This window comes from Mytilus edulis, chromosome 6 (genome assembly GCF_963676685.1).
Source record: "Mytilus edulis chromosome 6, xbMytEdul2.2, whole genome shotgun sequence".
Taxonomy (NCBI): domain Eukaryota; kingdom Metazoa; phylum Mollusca; class Bivalvia; order Mytilida; family Mytilidae; genus Mytilus; species Mytilus edulis.
This window is the reverse complement of record NC_092349.1, coordinates 22,189,059-22,205,552: the sequence shown is the minus strand read 5'-3', so window position 1 is coordinate 22,205,552 and position 16,494 is coordinate 22,189,059. Positions and strand designations below refer to the sequence as shown.

The following is a 16,494-nucleotide window of genomic DNA, read 5'->3' as shown; positions in this document are numbered from 1 at the left end:
CATATGGAGTCTCCGGATAGCTCGGTCCAAATGAATATTCTAATCCTGAAGACGTAACGAGCAATTTGGTAAAATAAATTTGTCGTAATCTTTTACGGTTGCGAAGGAGTAGTGGCCACAAGAATAACAGTGTTTGGGGAGATAACTCTTACAACGTAAAGTATTTTGTTACGCAGTTGTAAATTTTTAAAGCGTATAAACTATACTACATCATATTCCAAATATCTAAGCAACATCTTTTGAAATATCAATACTATGCAAGAAAAAAATTTAGGCGGAAGAAAAAAAAAAAAATTAAAAACCAATTGTTCAGAGAACAATTGAAGGTCTTTCCACTGAATAAGATAAATATATGAATGTTAAAAATAGCAAACCACATTTAGAAATGTAATTTTCAGTTCTTACTGATAGCTTTGTGTATTCTGAATTTCAAAATATATACGTTTGCATATAATAAATAGAAAAAGTAGCCACTTTCTTTACCAAATTTGTTTCCAGTAGTTTTTCAAGATCATATGGCTTACAACACAAAGTTCCCAAAGTTCCATAGTTTAATTATGCAGAAATTTAAAGTTAAAGCAAAGGTCAAAATAAGGAACGTCAAATCAAACTGTAACCTTGACCACAATGTCAAGATGATGATAAATGGACCTGAAATCAAAAGACTAAGTCTCTACAGAAGATTGTTAATACGTTATATTAACATACAGGTAATACCAGATATAAAAGTGGCAATAACTCCCAGTTAATGTCTACGTACCTTTTCAACTAAAAACAATTCTCTAAAAACACCAGATTCAAATTTGTATGCTTTGCTGACTTATCATTATCAACTATTTCACCTCATGGCATTTGCAATTTTATATATAAAACAATGCACAAGAGCTAAAACAATTGAGATTTAAATCTCTCTTCTCACTGCTAAGAAAAACTGTCTCGGGAATGTTGATTTTTATTCTGAAATAAAAAAAATGATATTCATTAACACTTTTTTCCATTTTAAAAAATGATATGCTGATGCTTAATATCACTGTTCAATGTTTCCTAAATTTTTGAATCCTCAAATTTGAATCATTGATTGTAAAGGTGAGACTCAAACACAATATTATGAAAAAAACATCAAATAAATTAATAGAAACACCTGATTGTTGTTTGCTAAACATGCTGTTGCAAATATTTTATGCATATTCAGCAAGGCCAAACACTGTTCACCGAGACTGCCAGGGCCCTGTTGGTTATCAGCACTAAATCATGAGTAAGTGCTGATATCCGCCTCCTACGACGGGGACGAAGGGTTGGACTTTAGGAGGCATTATTTTTATATTTTTTCTGTGTTTGAAATCAAAATTTCAATTCCTTTTTTTAATATCTAAAATCGAAATTAAAACAAACTGTTTTCCTTGAACATCTTCATATACAAATCTGTGTTGAGTCTTCAACTTTTAAGTACTATTCTAAGTGCCTCATGGTAGCTGTAATATGTGGGAATTATTGCAACTGATATATCAGGACACCCTCTGACATACACATGATCAATTAGTGTACCACCCTCTGATGTTGGACTATTGACGAGCTGTTGAAACCTTTTGATTGCATGAAGTTTAATACTGTATTACATCCTTTTAAAATATCTTGATTAAAATCGCCAATAATTACAATTTTTTTTGATAATTCTTGCAACTTACAGATTAATGTCTCCAAATTCTCCAAAAATTTTCCAACATTATACTTCTGAGTTCTGTAGATCGTAGCAACTAAAATATTTTCAGTTGTTATCTTGAAAACTATACATTCTAAGTTTGAGGCCAAGTTGCATAGTTCAGTTTCTGATGAATGTTTATAAAATACACACACACCACCATGCTGCATATCCTTTAAAGATGAATAGTAAGAGTCGTCATTTTCAAAAGCTTGAGATCGCGGCAAATGAAAACCATCATATCCAATCATTTGAAAGCAAGCAAACTCCTGATTAGCCCAGGTTTCAGTAAGACAAATGTAATCGACACCCATAAAGTCTGGATTTTGTTTAAGATCTTCTGCATGAGTCTGCAAACCTTGAATATTGTGATACATTATCTGGACAATATCTTTCTGTTCCTCTCTTTCATTCTCAACTTCAGGTAAAAATCTTGTCATTTCTGAAACACCCTTTACAATATCAGGATCACAGAAAATTTTCTTGTCAAGTTTTTCAGTTTCTATGCCTTTAATATGAAGACCTGATTTCGAGGTAACTCTGCTGAGGGCAACATATGCTTGACCATAAGTGAAACATTTATTTAAATCAACAACACATTCTTCAACTGTCAACCCTTGAACTTTATGAATAGTGCAAGCCCAGGCTAGTTTCAATGGGAACTGTTTACGTACACAGGTACTTAAAGGAATGTCTTCACTTGAAGGCTTTAATCCAACACAGCGTTTTCCGCAGACTATTTTTTGTAACTTAGCATTTTTTCCAACTCTTTCATTGTCAAAGAGAACAAATATGGCACTTGGGAGTGAATTAGGTGAGTAGTCTTTTATAGAAATTACTGTCCCCATTACTCCATTTACTAAACCATCTGATGTGTCCTCATTCTTGATAAGCATTACTCTTGCTCCCTCGGCTAAAAGAATAGATATTGGAAGACAGACATCTGACTTTGTACAATGGATTTTTTTCAAGGTCAATTTTCCTGATGTTTTGTTTTTTTCATAGTCTTCTGCTTCAATTAATTTTGATTCTGTACACAATTTCAATATCATCTCCTTGTTAAAGGTGTCAACCTCTGCATTTGTAGAATATATGTGCAAGGCTTCATCGGGGCTATCACCAAAGCAGTGTTGTAATGTTTCTTTATCAGATGATGACAAACTTTCATTTTTCTGCTTAACACGCAATCTATTTAGTAGTTTAGCAAACATTCCATCCTCACGTTGACGCATTATTTCATCCAAATCGGCAATTTCAAACAAGCCATTCCATAGCTGATTTGAGGGATTAGAAGGGTCATCTACACACAATTTGTGTACCCTTTTTGTTCGAACAGGTGGTAACTGATAAAAATCGCCAACAGCAATTATTGAAACACCTCCAAATAAACAATTGTCTGGTCTTTTTTTAACTTGTCTGAGTCGCTCATGAACAAAAAACAACAATTTCTTATTGACCATTGAAATTTCATCAATTATCAAGATTTGCAAATGTTCTAACTTTGATCTGAGCGAATTAATTTTGTCTTCACTAAGAGTTGCATGATCAGGTGAGAGTGATTTGAAAATTCCAAGAGCACTATGAATTGTCAATCCATGGATATTAAATGCAGCCGTTCCAGTTGGAGCTGTTAACAGAACTGTGAGATCATCTGGATTATTTGTTGTTTGTGCTAATATTCGAGTTGCTTCATATTGAATACATTTGATCAAGTGACTTTTACCAGTTCCAGCTCCTCCAGTGATAAATAAATGTAAAGGCTCTGGTGTTTTTCCGTTTGCTTTTTGAATGCACCAATCTCTTACTTTATAGAGAATTCTTCTCTGTTTTACATTCAAACTTCTTAGCCTTGGAATAATTTCATTTTTTGTGAGAGAAACAGACAGCAAATTAGTTCCAACAGATGATGAGCTCTTTTCATTCAAATCTGGTATTGATAAATCCTCCTCAATCACACTAGATACTTTGCCTTCATCTATACATTCTCTTCTATTCACTTCTGATTCTGGGCATAACTCACACCAAGCATCTTCTTTAGGATCTTTTTCATGAAATTGCTTTTCTGCTTCCTCTAAATCATGACCATTTTTCACAAAGTCTGACATGTTTTTGATAACAATTTCTTTCACAGAACTTAATGTGTTATCCCTTTGAAACTTAACGCTTCCACATGTGAAGAAATTCTCATATGTTTGCAATAAGAGTGGTTTTAACTGTTCATCATATCTGTATGGCAAATACAGTTGCAAAATGCTTTGATAATATTTTTCTGGGGAATTTTCCGGAGAGAAACGAGGATATTTTATAACTGCAGGTGAAGTTCTTGTGCGTTTTCTAATATACCCAAGTGAGCCATCAAGTTTGAAGGTTGTGTCTTTATTAATTTTCTGTGGTAATTGTGATTCTAGAATAACACTGTATTCAGAAATGAATCTTGCAAGACACAATTTGATAAAGATATCAATATGTGGTCTACCTTTATATCTATCAACAATGTTGTTCATCCAAGTACTATCTTCATCTTCATCTTCACTGTCACTATTTGGTCTTTTTCTTTTAGAAGACTTACAATTTTGTTGTTTCTCTAGGTCTTTCAAAGGAACGCTCATTCTACATGGATTTTCACCAACAGGTATAAATTCTACTTTCCTTGAACACTCTCGTAATCTCAATCCAGTAACTCTAAACACTGCTTCCTGTGCACTTATCTCTCTATAGTGTAAATATGAAGTTCCAACTTTTTTCATAGTCTGTTGAGCATTTAGATTTCCGTCTTCTGCTTCAGTTTTAGTCTGTTGCAGGAGTAATCCTAGCTCTCTCTCAGCTTTACTTATGTAACTTATAATGTATACAACACAGGAAAATGCATCCAAAATATATTGTATGTCCATATTTGCATCCCAAGCCCTCAAAAGATGTGGGTTATACTGATTGGTGTATATTTCATTTGGCTGACGTTTGAGAACTACTGTATTGCGATTGGTGATAAAACGATAATATGTTTCGAATCTTTCTTGAGCAAGTCCTATCTTCTTAAAAATTTCAGAAACATCTAAGTTTTCATCTTCATGCTTTTTTATAACTTCCCATAAGTCGGACAATATTTCCTTTGCTAATTCTTCATCGTCCTTTGAATCTTTATCTGGATCACTTGGTTCTGAGATAAATGTTCTAGTTGAGGGAGGTCTTGGGAAATTAAAACGACATACTGTTCCCTTTTTCTTACATGATTTTGAATGTTTTTTGCTGTGTTGGTGTACTGCCATAACAATGTCATGCCATTCTTTGTCTTCCTTTTCATCTGGTATCTCACATGTTATGTACTTGTCAATAAAGGTAATAATGTCATCAATATCATCTTCGCAAAATTTTGGAGCATTTTCTACCCAAAACAAACAATGTGTGTGGGGAGAACCTCTTTGTTGAAATTCAACTCGGTAAAAATAGTCGATTACTTTCCCTATTGGTTGAGCTTTTGACATGATAACATCCTTCAGAAACATATGAAATCTATGATCAAACATTCTTACTGCTGTAACAGGATTGCTACACAGAACTTTACATTTTTCATCCCATGTCATATTTTCACTATTTCTCGTGTCACCTTGCTGTTTTAAAATTATGTTTATAATTTCTGACCATCTGAAGTCTGCAGAAGAAAAAGAACAGAAGAATGTGGGAACTCCTAACTGTCTTATCATTGCAAATATACCGTGTAGTGGGTTATTTTCGCGGGTGTAAAATTTCGCGATTTTTATTGAACAAGGTATACGAAATATTTTGGCGGTTATTATTTTGGCGGATTAAAAACTTTTATTAATACCTTTGTATGAACACCTTCAATTTGGCGGAATTTATTTTGGCGGTTTAGTTCTGTCCGCGAAAATAAGCGAAAATTTGCACCCCGCGAAAATAACCCGCTATACGGTATCTTTTTGTGAGCTTTGCCAATAGGGAGGAGTTCCACGAATGGGTTTTAAATATTTTATAGCTTCATCTTTCTTAAATAATTCTTTTAAGGTTTCCTTGTTGCAAAGCATTTCTCTTGTAACTTTCTTTCCTTCTTTCGAAAAAGGACATTGTTTTCTAAGAGATATCTGAACGTTTGAAATCACGCTACTGAGCTCTGTTAAATATTGACTAAAAAATATGTAGTTGGTATCTCTAGCAAATCTATTTTCAACACTCATTAATCAAAGATTAAAGTATCTTCCAATTGTTAGTTTTTCATCACGGTCTTCATCCGAAGTATTTTTACCTGATGGAAAGTGCAAAGGACAGGTTTTAGCTTCAATACCTGGTTCTTTTAGAACACTAAGAGGATTGTTATTTTCTGCTGGAGCTAAATTAAATACTTGATCAAAGCATAAATCTAAAGCCTCTTGCCCTATGTCAGCAGGTTGTAAACAAGTATCTAACTGAACACCACGTAACCTATCATCAATATAGCTATACTGTTCGCTTTCTTCTTCTCTTTCATTGCTTTCTTTTGAAGACTTTGACATGTTTGACGCATCTTCCTGTATTTTATTATTCCTGACCGACTCAGTAGAATCCGATTCAGTTTCATCATTCACTACTTCATCATCATTTACCTCGGGAATAGGGTTTATCCATTCGTCATCGATAGCGACATCTTTATACCATACGTTTGTATCCTTTAAATACACAAGTGCTTGCTCCAAATGGTTTGGTCTTACAAATTGGTATTTTTCATAGCCTTTGTAGTTGAGCTTTCTCTTCAGTTTAACTTTAAGTAAAAGACTTTCATCTTCTGATCGTGGTAGTATTGTTGTAACTTTTGTCAAATCAGACGGCACACAAACTACAGGTCCATGAACCCCTTTTTGTCCTCCTTTTGGTAGAGCCATTATCTTCATGAATGGAATGTTCAGGGCTATAAGTTGTTGCTCTATTGCATTTAGCTGTTTTAATTCTAAAGGAACATCTTCAAGCATTAAACCATTTGAAAACGACTCTACAGGTGTTTTACCTTTTATCATTTTACGATGACAAGTATAACATATCCATAGACTTGTTCTGCATGTTCCTTCAAAAGCACAATGAGTATTGCAGTCATCTGTACATGTGTGTTTATATTTCTCTGTTGTGCATGAATCATATATAGAATTATCATAGGACCCCTTTTTACAGATCAGAACTTGTTTTTCAAAGAACAGCCTCAAGCAACAAGAACAAACACATTCTGGACCTTTCTCAACAGCATCTTTAAATTTTCTGATAACTTCAGTTATTTGTTTGTTTTCCTGTTTTACATTTTAACGGCGTGTTTTGGTTTGTTGTTTAACCTTACTTCTATGTGAATCATCATCTGCATACTTCTGTATACTTGATTGTTTAACATGTTCTTTGTGCTTTTCATCTTCCTTATATTTTTGTACACTTGCTTGTTTGACATGTTTCTTGTGCTGTTGGTCTACTTCATACTTATATATACTAGCTCGTCTCAATTTTTCTCTGTACTTGTCATTTTCTTGATATTTCTGAATTCCAGATTCTTTTAAAACATCTCTGTAATCTTTGTCCTCTCGATATTTCTTAATGCCTGCTTGTATTAAATTATCTCTGTATGTCTCATTTTACCAATATTTTCTTTTTAGCTCACCTGGCCCGAAGGGCCAAGTGAGCTTTTCTCATCACTTGGCGTCCGGCGTCCGTCGTCGTCCGTCGTCGTCGTCCTGCGTTAACTTTTACAAAAATCTTCTCCTCTGAAACTACTAGGCCAAATTTAACCAAACTTGGCCACAATCATCATTGGGGTATCTAGTTTGAAAATTGTGTCTGGTGACCCCGCCAACTAAGCAAGATGGCCGCCATGGCTATAAATAGAACATAGGGGTAAAATGCAGTTTTTGGCTTATAACTCAAAAACCAAAGCATTTAGGGCAAATCTGACTGGGATAATATTGTTAATCAGGTTAAGATCTATCTGCTCTGACATTTTCAGATGAATCTGACATTCCGTTGTTTGGTTGCTGCCCCTGAATTGGTAATTTTAAGGAAATTTTGTTGTTTTTTGTTATTATCTTGAATATTATTTTAGATAGAGATAAACTGTAAAATGCAATAATGTTCAGCAAAGTAAGATCTACAAATAAGTCAACATGACCAAAATGATCAGTTGACCACTTTAGGAGTTATTGCCCTTTATAGTCAATTTTTAACCATTTTTCGTAAATCTTAGTAATCTTTTAGAAAAATCTTCTCCTCTGAAACTGCTTGGCCAAATTATTTGAAACTTGGCCACAATCATCATTGGGGTATCTAGTTTAAAAATTGTGTCCGGTGACCCCGCCAACTAACCAAGATGACCGCCATGGCTATCAATAGAACATAGGGGTAAAATGCAGTTTTTGGCTTATAACTCAAAAACCAAAGCATTTAGAGCAAATCTGACAAGGGGTAAAATTGTTAATCAGGTTAAGATCTATCTGCCCTGAAATTTTCAGATGAATTGGACAACCTGTTTTTCGGTTGCAGCCCCTGAATTGTTAATTTTAAGGAAATTTTGCTGTTTTTGGTTATTATATTGAATATTATTATAGATATAGGTAAACTGTAAACAGCAATAATGTTCAGCAAGGTCAGATTTACAAATAAGTCAACATGACCAAAATGGTCAGTTGACCTCTTTAGGAGTTATTGCCCTTTAAAGTCAATTTTTAACCATTTTTCGTAAATTTTATATATCTTTTACTAAAATCTTCTTCTCTGAAACTGCTGTGCCAAATTGATCCAAACTTGGCCACAATCATCTTTGGGGTTTTTTGTTTAAAAAATGTGTCCGGTGACCTGGCCATCAAACCAAGATGGCCGCCACGGCTAAAAATAGAACATGGGGGTAAAATGCAGTTTTTGGCTTATAACTCAAAAACCAAATAATTGAGAGAAAATCTGACATGAAGTAAAATTGTTAATCAGGTCAAGATCTATCTGCCCTGAAATTTTCAGATGAATTGGACAACCTGTTTTTGGGTTGCGGCCCCTGAATTGGTAATTTTAAGGACATTTTGCTGTTTTTGGTTATTATATTGAATATTATTATAGATATAGGTAAACTATAAACAGCAATAATTTTCAGCAAAGTAAGATCTACAAATATGTCAACATGAACGAAATGGTCAATTGACCCCTGTAGGAGTTATTGACCTTTGTAGTCAATTTTCAATCTGCTTCCTTTGTTTAATATTCACATAGACCAAGGTGAGCGACACAGGCTCTTTAGAGCCTCTAGTTTTTCTTGCTTTAAATTCCTCATCTTTTCTGTACCTTATCCTTTCTTTTTCAGCTTTTGATAAGACTTTTAATTCATCATCCGAATAGTTATCCGAATCATTAATTTTCAATGTTGTCACCTCACATTTCCTATCAAATTCAGACTTTTCCCTTCCAACTGGACTAGATTGCATTCTGTTTTGATACCTTGACTTTTGACTTATAGCTGTGACAACTTCGTAATGATTGATGCCAGTTAGATGTTGGAGATAGATTGCCTGAACATTAATTTTGTTTTTGCTACATAATTGAGATGAAGAATATTTAATCCATGAATCATTGTAATAAGTGTAAATATCAGTTTTAAGCAGGTCTGCACATGCTAAAATCTCCAACTCAGTTCCCCATACATTATTTCCTTTCATCTGGAGAGTTTATATGTGCTCTTCAACAGTTTTAAATCTCGGCTGTAAAAAAGATTTAAACATTTCTGCATTTCTTATCAAATGATCAACTATAGCTTTTCTTATATTTCCATAAAACTCTTGTCTATTTGAAAGTGCATATGAAATAGCTCGAAACAAACAATTTCCATCACCTGTGATAGATTTTGTAGTAGATGGGGGGCCCATATCAAAAAAAGTATTGGTGATTTGCTTGTGAATATGCTTGGTTGGTATCTTAACAATGAGACAAAGCTTTTTCTTTGCAATAGTGTTGATTGGTTTAAATTCATATGACAAGTCAGTTGCAGACACAATTTCAACATCAGATTCATTCTTGTTGGTATTATCATTGGCATTACTTTCAGAGCTATAGGTGTGTAATGTTAGGTTTATGTTTTCCTGAACTTTTGTTAAGTCTGGACCTTTCTCGTTTTCTACTTCAACAATTTCAGGCAGCTCATAGTCACTGGTGTTCATTGTTTCATGGTTTCCACTATTGCTATAGGTTGTGTTGTTCATTTGTTCATTGTTTTCAGGGAATGTATGATCATTGTTGTACATTACAGGTTCTTCAACTATAGAAATTCTTACTCCTGTAACTTCAAACCACTGATTTTGTCTTGCTCCTGGTACCATGTTGCAACAGTATTGATAAAGATGATCTAGACTGCTCAATTTTAAAAGTAAACTTTTGCCTTTACTGTGCTTTAAGCCAAACTCGTTTCTTGCATGTGAATCAAACAAAAATAAACCTTGGCCATGTTTCAAGGCTAAAAATGAAGTATCATATGCACATATAAAGCAAGCATCATAATCTACAAGGGATTCCTGTAAACCTTGGTCTAATGGCAAAGAATTACCAAATTCACTAAAATCAATGGTTTCTGATGTATCTATAACAGCAGATATCGACTCTTTTAGTGACAATTGCATCAATGTGCCTGATATATCTAATATTGGTGGTAGGTCGGAAATTAATAAGTGATGATTATTACCACTAACACGGCTATATAAATCATTTCCATAAACCAGAACCTTATCTAAATATTTCTGATCCCACTGGGTTAAATCTTTCAATTTACTAAATGCAAGAGCTGAACAACAATTTGCCACACATTGCTTACCACTGTTTAAACCAAACCTTAAATCTCCTTGGTGGAAACTACCTTGTACAAATGTATTTCTAATACCTGGTCTACTAACCTTTACACAATCCTTAACCTTAGCTGTGTTTATTGTGTTGTTACATTGTGCTTTGAATGAGGTTTTGTTCTTTATTTTACTTTGATATTGTTCCATTTGAACTTTATTCATAAGTACTGTTTCACTGTTGGTTTCTATATATGGACAATTGTGGTTTAGATCTAGTTGTTTGATCAAATTTTTATACTTCTTTTTAACAATTCTATTTTCATCCTGTTTTTCAGTCTGATTTTGATCCAGTTTTTCTGTCTGATTTTGAACAATTTTTTTATCCAGTTTTTCAATCCAATTTTTATCCAGTTTTTCAATCCAATTTTTATCCAGTTTTTCAATCCTATTTTTTTTCCATTTTTTAACCTGATTCTGGTCTAGTTTTTCTGTCTGATTTTGTATTTCCCTTTTGTTCTGATATTTATTATCATCATCTTTATTTCTCTTGTATTGATAGTTTGTAGAGCCAACAATCTGATCTAGTTTTTCAGTTTCATACTCATATAAATATTCAATTCTATTCTCTAATAAATTTTCTATTGCATTTTCTAATATATTTTCAATTTTATTTTCTACTAATATAATTTCATCTTTTTCTACAGTATATTGACAGTGTAAAGATATAATACCCGTGGAACTTCGAACAATTATCGTGCATGCAACGACACTTATTAAATTGGATTTTTTCTTAGATATATTTAGGATTTCGGAACGTACGATAGGTTAGAATATGATTATTGATACCACCAGGTCGGAGGAGATAACACTACAATATATTCTAAATATAGAGTAGTCAGACGAAAAAATTGCCACAAGAAGACTAAAAACCGGCCCCTCCCCCATGCCACTCTTCAATATTACAATGTTGCACTGTTTAACCTAAGAAAATGTCAAAGCAAATACATTGTCTTCTTCCCTTACAGAAACACAAATAAATCCTTGATGCAAAATTTGCAAAGCTCAAAGTAATAAAATGAAAATGAAGAAAAAAGATGATCTTTCTACTATGCCATATGCTGGTGTTCGTTTCATAACTTTTGAATCATCGCCTCTCTCCTGGTAATATTCATTACCCCCCCCCCCCCCCCTAAATGTGTATATATGATACACCGGAGCAATGGAACGGTCATGTTAGCGTATAACTGCGTTTTGCCTAGAGTCCTGAACATTCATGAAATATTAGCCACTGGACGATAAGTGACTGACAACTTCGCGTCTATCTTCCAAACATGTGTACTGTTAAATCGTCATTATAAAATCCACAATATATATGGTGCAAAATTGTAGATTTATTTTCTTGATATACAAAGTCTTTTTTTCTAGATTTATTCAACATTACTTTTAAAAAAAATTGTAGCATCATTTTTTAGCAAATCTCGATATTCCACTTTGACAATTTGCTGAAAGTGTACTGTAACAAATAAAAATAAATGTGAATCTTGTCGTTAGATTTAGACTAACGTACTTCAATAATGTCATTGAAATATTAATCGTGAAACTCGTGCTTAAAAAATTCCCGCGGAAATGTGTGTACTCGTGGTTTACGTAAGTAACGTATCGGACGTAAGTGTATTTGACACTATTTTTCTGTGTTTGATTATATTAAAATCATGTATTATTTGCGATATTATTTTTTTTTTAAATAAACTTGTTTTAGAAAAGAATGCTGTTTTACTGGATAAAACAAAGACTCTTTTACTGTTATTGTAGAAATGAAATACGTGCTCCCTTTACGTTCGTTCGTACCTTTCGTCAATTTGTAAGTAAGCTCTATTAGATCAATAGAAAAAAAGTACGTTAACAAAAATGCATAAAAAGATTGTGAGCTTAAAGGGGTACTAGCTACGAGATATATAAAAAATCTAAAGTAAGATTTTTTTTGTTAAATCAATAATGAAAGTGAAATAGTGAAATAATAATTCGCTTTTAGCAGCCTAAATAGTTCAATTTTGTCAAATTAAGCGAAGAAACGTTGATATTTTCTAATTCACTTGCAAGTGAATCAGTCGACCTCATTAAATCCGTATTCATGTGAACTTCAGTTTAACCCCTAGCTAGAGATTGACAACGCATGCATTGTACGTGTACTGGTTATTTTTAAAGAAAAAGAATGTCAACAATGAAAGTGAAACTACGGTAAACCATTTGATTACTTATTCGATCCATATAAAATCATTCTTATACGGTTAAAAACAATGAGAAACATATATGTTGAATCTATAAAATAAAATCAAACAGACCTATAAAAATCCAATTGCACGTGTTGGTTTAATCTATTCATATCTTTATTTATGTTTACATCGCTTATATGGTCATCTGAGGTCAAATCGATAGTTAATTAGATGGCGTCTGGACTAAAATTCACACAAAACGAACCTACATAGTATCTACCCCATGCGCTATAAACTGTTTCTTTTGGACTTTTGGTAGTTTGGATAAATGTTTGACATTGTTATAAATCAAATATGAGAATTTGAGTCAAATCGGTGACCATGAATTTGACAGCTAGTGCCCCTTTAATGAACGGTGACCCAGTATTTTAAATGTATTTTTCTATTAAGTATATGATTAAGTTCGTGTATAGAAAAACAACGTAGCGAAATCCTATATTTAAAAAAATAATTGATTTACACCCGCGAGCCCCCTTATTTGGGATTTAAAAGCCTTAGTTTAAACATATTTTATTGTTCAAAATGACAAAAGGATCAGACACAAGTTTTACAACTTAGTAACGTCTTCTCCAAAACAAAAACAAAATATACACATTAATTAATGTACACATCGAATATTTCATACTAACAAATAATTTAAGAATAAAGACATGAAAACAAAAGGAAAATTTTTGAAGCGAATCAATGGATTTAAATCGAGAGCATCTTTTTACAGTATAAATAAGACACAAACACACCGAATAGTTAGTGGAATTACCTATGCGCAATTTTTTTTCTTGTGGACATAACTTAAATAAGTGTGTGTGTGTTTCTCATAATAAAGAATGGGATCTTAATATATTATCCAAATTTACGAAAAGGATGTCAGCTACACAATGGTAAGTATAGATTTGAAACTTATTCTTATATTCTTTCGTTAAAATCCATTGAATCGTTATTGATAACAAAACATAACAGTAGATATTCATCAAGATCATTCGATTATTGCCATTACATGTATATAGAAATATCTTTAATCACATGTGTTGTAAATAGAATTAAAGAATCAATGCAGAGAAAAACGTTTGGTATTTTTTATATACCTTTGAACAGATAAACAAATATTATCATTTTCTTCAGTACTTAAAGCACAATCACCAAATAATAATAAATCGATAGTAATATTGAAATTCAAGACATTAATTTCGTTAAACTTCAGATTTCTTTGAGCTGAAAAAGTAATACAATATAGTAGATAGTGTTCAACATTTATATTAATAAAACCACATGTCGAACAATTTGCATTTTGTATCAAATTTGCTTTGAACAAGTCAGCACGCAGTGTACTACATTTGTCATGCAGCCTTGTGCGTAAAACAGAATACAAACGATCTCCTAAAGAACCAAATCTCGGAGATTTATTATTTCTATAGTATAGTTTGTGCAAGTTTAATTAAAAAAGGAAAATGTAGGAATATGTCTTATACTTAAGTCTAAAGAATTCCACAGTGCAAAAGATGACTGAAAATAAGACTGTTGATTTAATTTAGCTGATAAACGATTTACGGGAATAGTAATATTTGATACTAAATTCTGAACCAAAGCGTGTAAGAATCTGGCGCTTGGTTATTTATAATCTTATAAACATAGGTAATGTTTTTACCTCCCGTCTGACGCTTAATTTTTTCAATCCCGTCTCTAAATAGATACTGTTCCGGGCTAGCGTAACTAATTAATCCAGTAACTATTCTAGCAGCATCGATTTTGATATTTTCCAACCGAACAGAATTTGCTTGTCCACAGTTATCCAATACTTCTGACGAATACTCTAAAATTGACCGAGCAAAAGTCATATCATTTTTTTCCAAATATTCCCTCTTAAGTCTAAATATTAGTTTTCGTAAAACATTAAGCTGCTTCGAAGTTTTTTCTATCAGCTTATCAACATGCTTACTCCATTTACAATCACTACCAAATATGACACAAAGATGTTTATGCGTATGAACTAGCTCTAATAAAGTGCCATCAAAATCAAAAGAAAAATTACTTTGTATAGTTTTCATACTGAATATCATAACATCTGTTTTATTGGGGTTAAAGTCTCCTTTTATACCATATTTTTCATGTTTGTATAGTAAAGCCTAATTCCAAACCGTATCAAAAACTTAACTTATATCAGTAAATGTAATGCTAGTTACTAACTTATCATTTAGCGCCAATAAAATGTTGTTGTAAAATTCAATTAATTAATGCCTTTACTGAAGCGGATTTTTTCATGAATCGTACACATGTTCAAAGCTCTTCAGCACTGTAAAATTACAAAAAGAAGTATTAAAGTCCTCTTATCCCAAATGAACTAATACCAAGACATTTCATTATTGCATTCAACAAACTGTTTAATTAAACAAAAAGACACTTAGAAACCTCTGCAATTTTATCAGATGTATTAATAGTAAGCTCACTCCTTCTTAACAACCATAATTTATTTACCATACTTATACTTGTAGGAAGTATTTCTTTATACAATTTAACTTTTACACTTGACTTTAAAAGTCTATATATATATTCTTTAATATGTTATCTCATTCGAAATTTTTGAATTTTATGCATTTTTAATGCATATTTTATTTTGTATGTATATTATTTTTCAATTTCTCTGTAACCTTTGTACTTGCATGGTTTTATGAGAATAAACAGTACGGATCAAAATTTAATTATAACTTTTTTTGTTTTATCGTCTGAAATAAATTTGAACATCATGATGATTTTTTTCTATCACTATTTGAAGAGAAAGTTTCCTTCAGGGCATACGATACAGTTTTGATTCCATATTTACATTTTGATAAAAAAAAAAATCATATAGACCTTTTCTTACCTGATTAAATCAAATATGAAATAAAACATATACCTTCATGTGCTACTTTTTTAGTAAAATGATGTCGAAATTTTGTTTATTTGCTAAAAATTCGGATTTATGGCAGTATTTTCCCTTTTGAAAGAAAGACATAACTTTTTTTGATTTAAAAGATAAACACAAATTGTTTTTGTTGAATTATTTGGAATTTCTCTATTTTATAAGTCTCCTAAAAATTTATGCATTTTTTATTTAGAATTAACTCATATTTATCAAATGTTCATGAGTGTAGAAAAAAACAATAAAATTTGCCCTATACTTATCAAATTTAAAAACAATTGCTCTATTTACGTTTTCATAAAAATTGGCACACATAATCTTCTATCGTAATCAAACTAAATTACATTTTAGAAAAGAGGGGTCCATGACTTGTTTTCAAGTCAAATTAGTTTGAATGATAAAAATCAGTCGAAAACTGAATCTTTTCCTGATAAGTCATAGAATGACGTCGCGAAAACAAATTTACGTTCGCAACGTCATTACATCCCCTGCAAAAGAGGAACGAAATATACCAAAGGGACAGTCAAACTCATATATCGCAAATGAACTGACATTGCCGCTGCTAAAAATGAAACAGACAAACATACAAAGAATACAATGTGACACCTGTCGTGTCGCTTATGTGATAACAAATCTGGTAAATAGTCTAATAGTGTAACTGTATCATATGCCCTTTTTCATATATCGCAAGGTATATAATTTTATGTGAACGACTCCGTAACTCAACCGCTGAAATAATTTAAACAATAAATCAGGCAATTTATTTTAATGTTTTACATGTTTTGTTTTTGTCATTGCAGTTACTTGGGATGTGTCACCAAAACAAGTAGAGTTTGGTACGAATGTTACCTTGAC

General features: G+C 32.4%; 1 protein-coding gene across 1 annotated transcript; it reads right to left on the bottom strand.

The window, feature by feature from the left end:
* Positions 1–309: 309 nt before the first annotated feature.
* LOC139526274 (uncharacterized) lies at positions 310–9,360 on the bottom strand. Its single transcript, XM_071321405.1, has 5 exons — positions 8,990–9,360; positions 7,014–7,285; positions 5,958–6,803; positions 1,686–5,348; positions 310–335 (listed from the first exon to the last, which is right to left on the bottom strand). The coding sequence occupies exons 1-5, from the start codon at positions 9,358–9,360 to the stop codon at positions 310–312; spliced, it is 5,178 nt and encodes a 1,725-aa protein (XP_071177506.1).
* Between the last annotated feature and the right edge of the window lie 7,134 nt (positions 9,361–16,494).

Bases quoted from the DNA above. Each gene is read 5' to 3' on its own strand.
- LOC139526274 (XM_071321405.1), bottom strand. From the start codon at position 9,360: ATGAAAGGAAATAATGTATGGGGAACTGAGTTGGAGATTTTAGCATGT. The intron at 6,804-7,013 runs GTAAGGTTAAAC...CATGCACAACAG, and splicing joins AGATGATGATTCACATAGAA to AGAAATATAAACACACATGT. The intron at 5,349-5,957 runs GTAAAAATACTT...TTTCTTCTGCAG, and splicing joins TCCTTTGCACTTTCCATCAG to ACTTCAGATGGTCAGAAATT.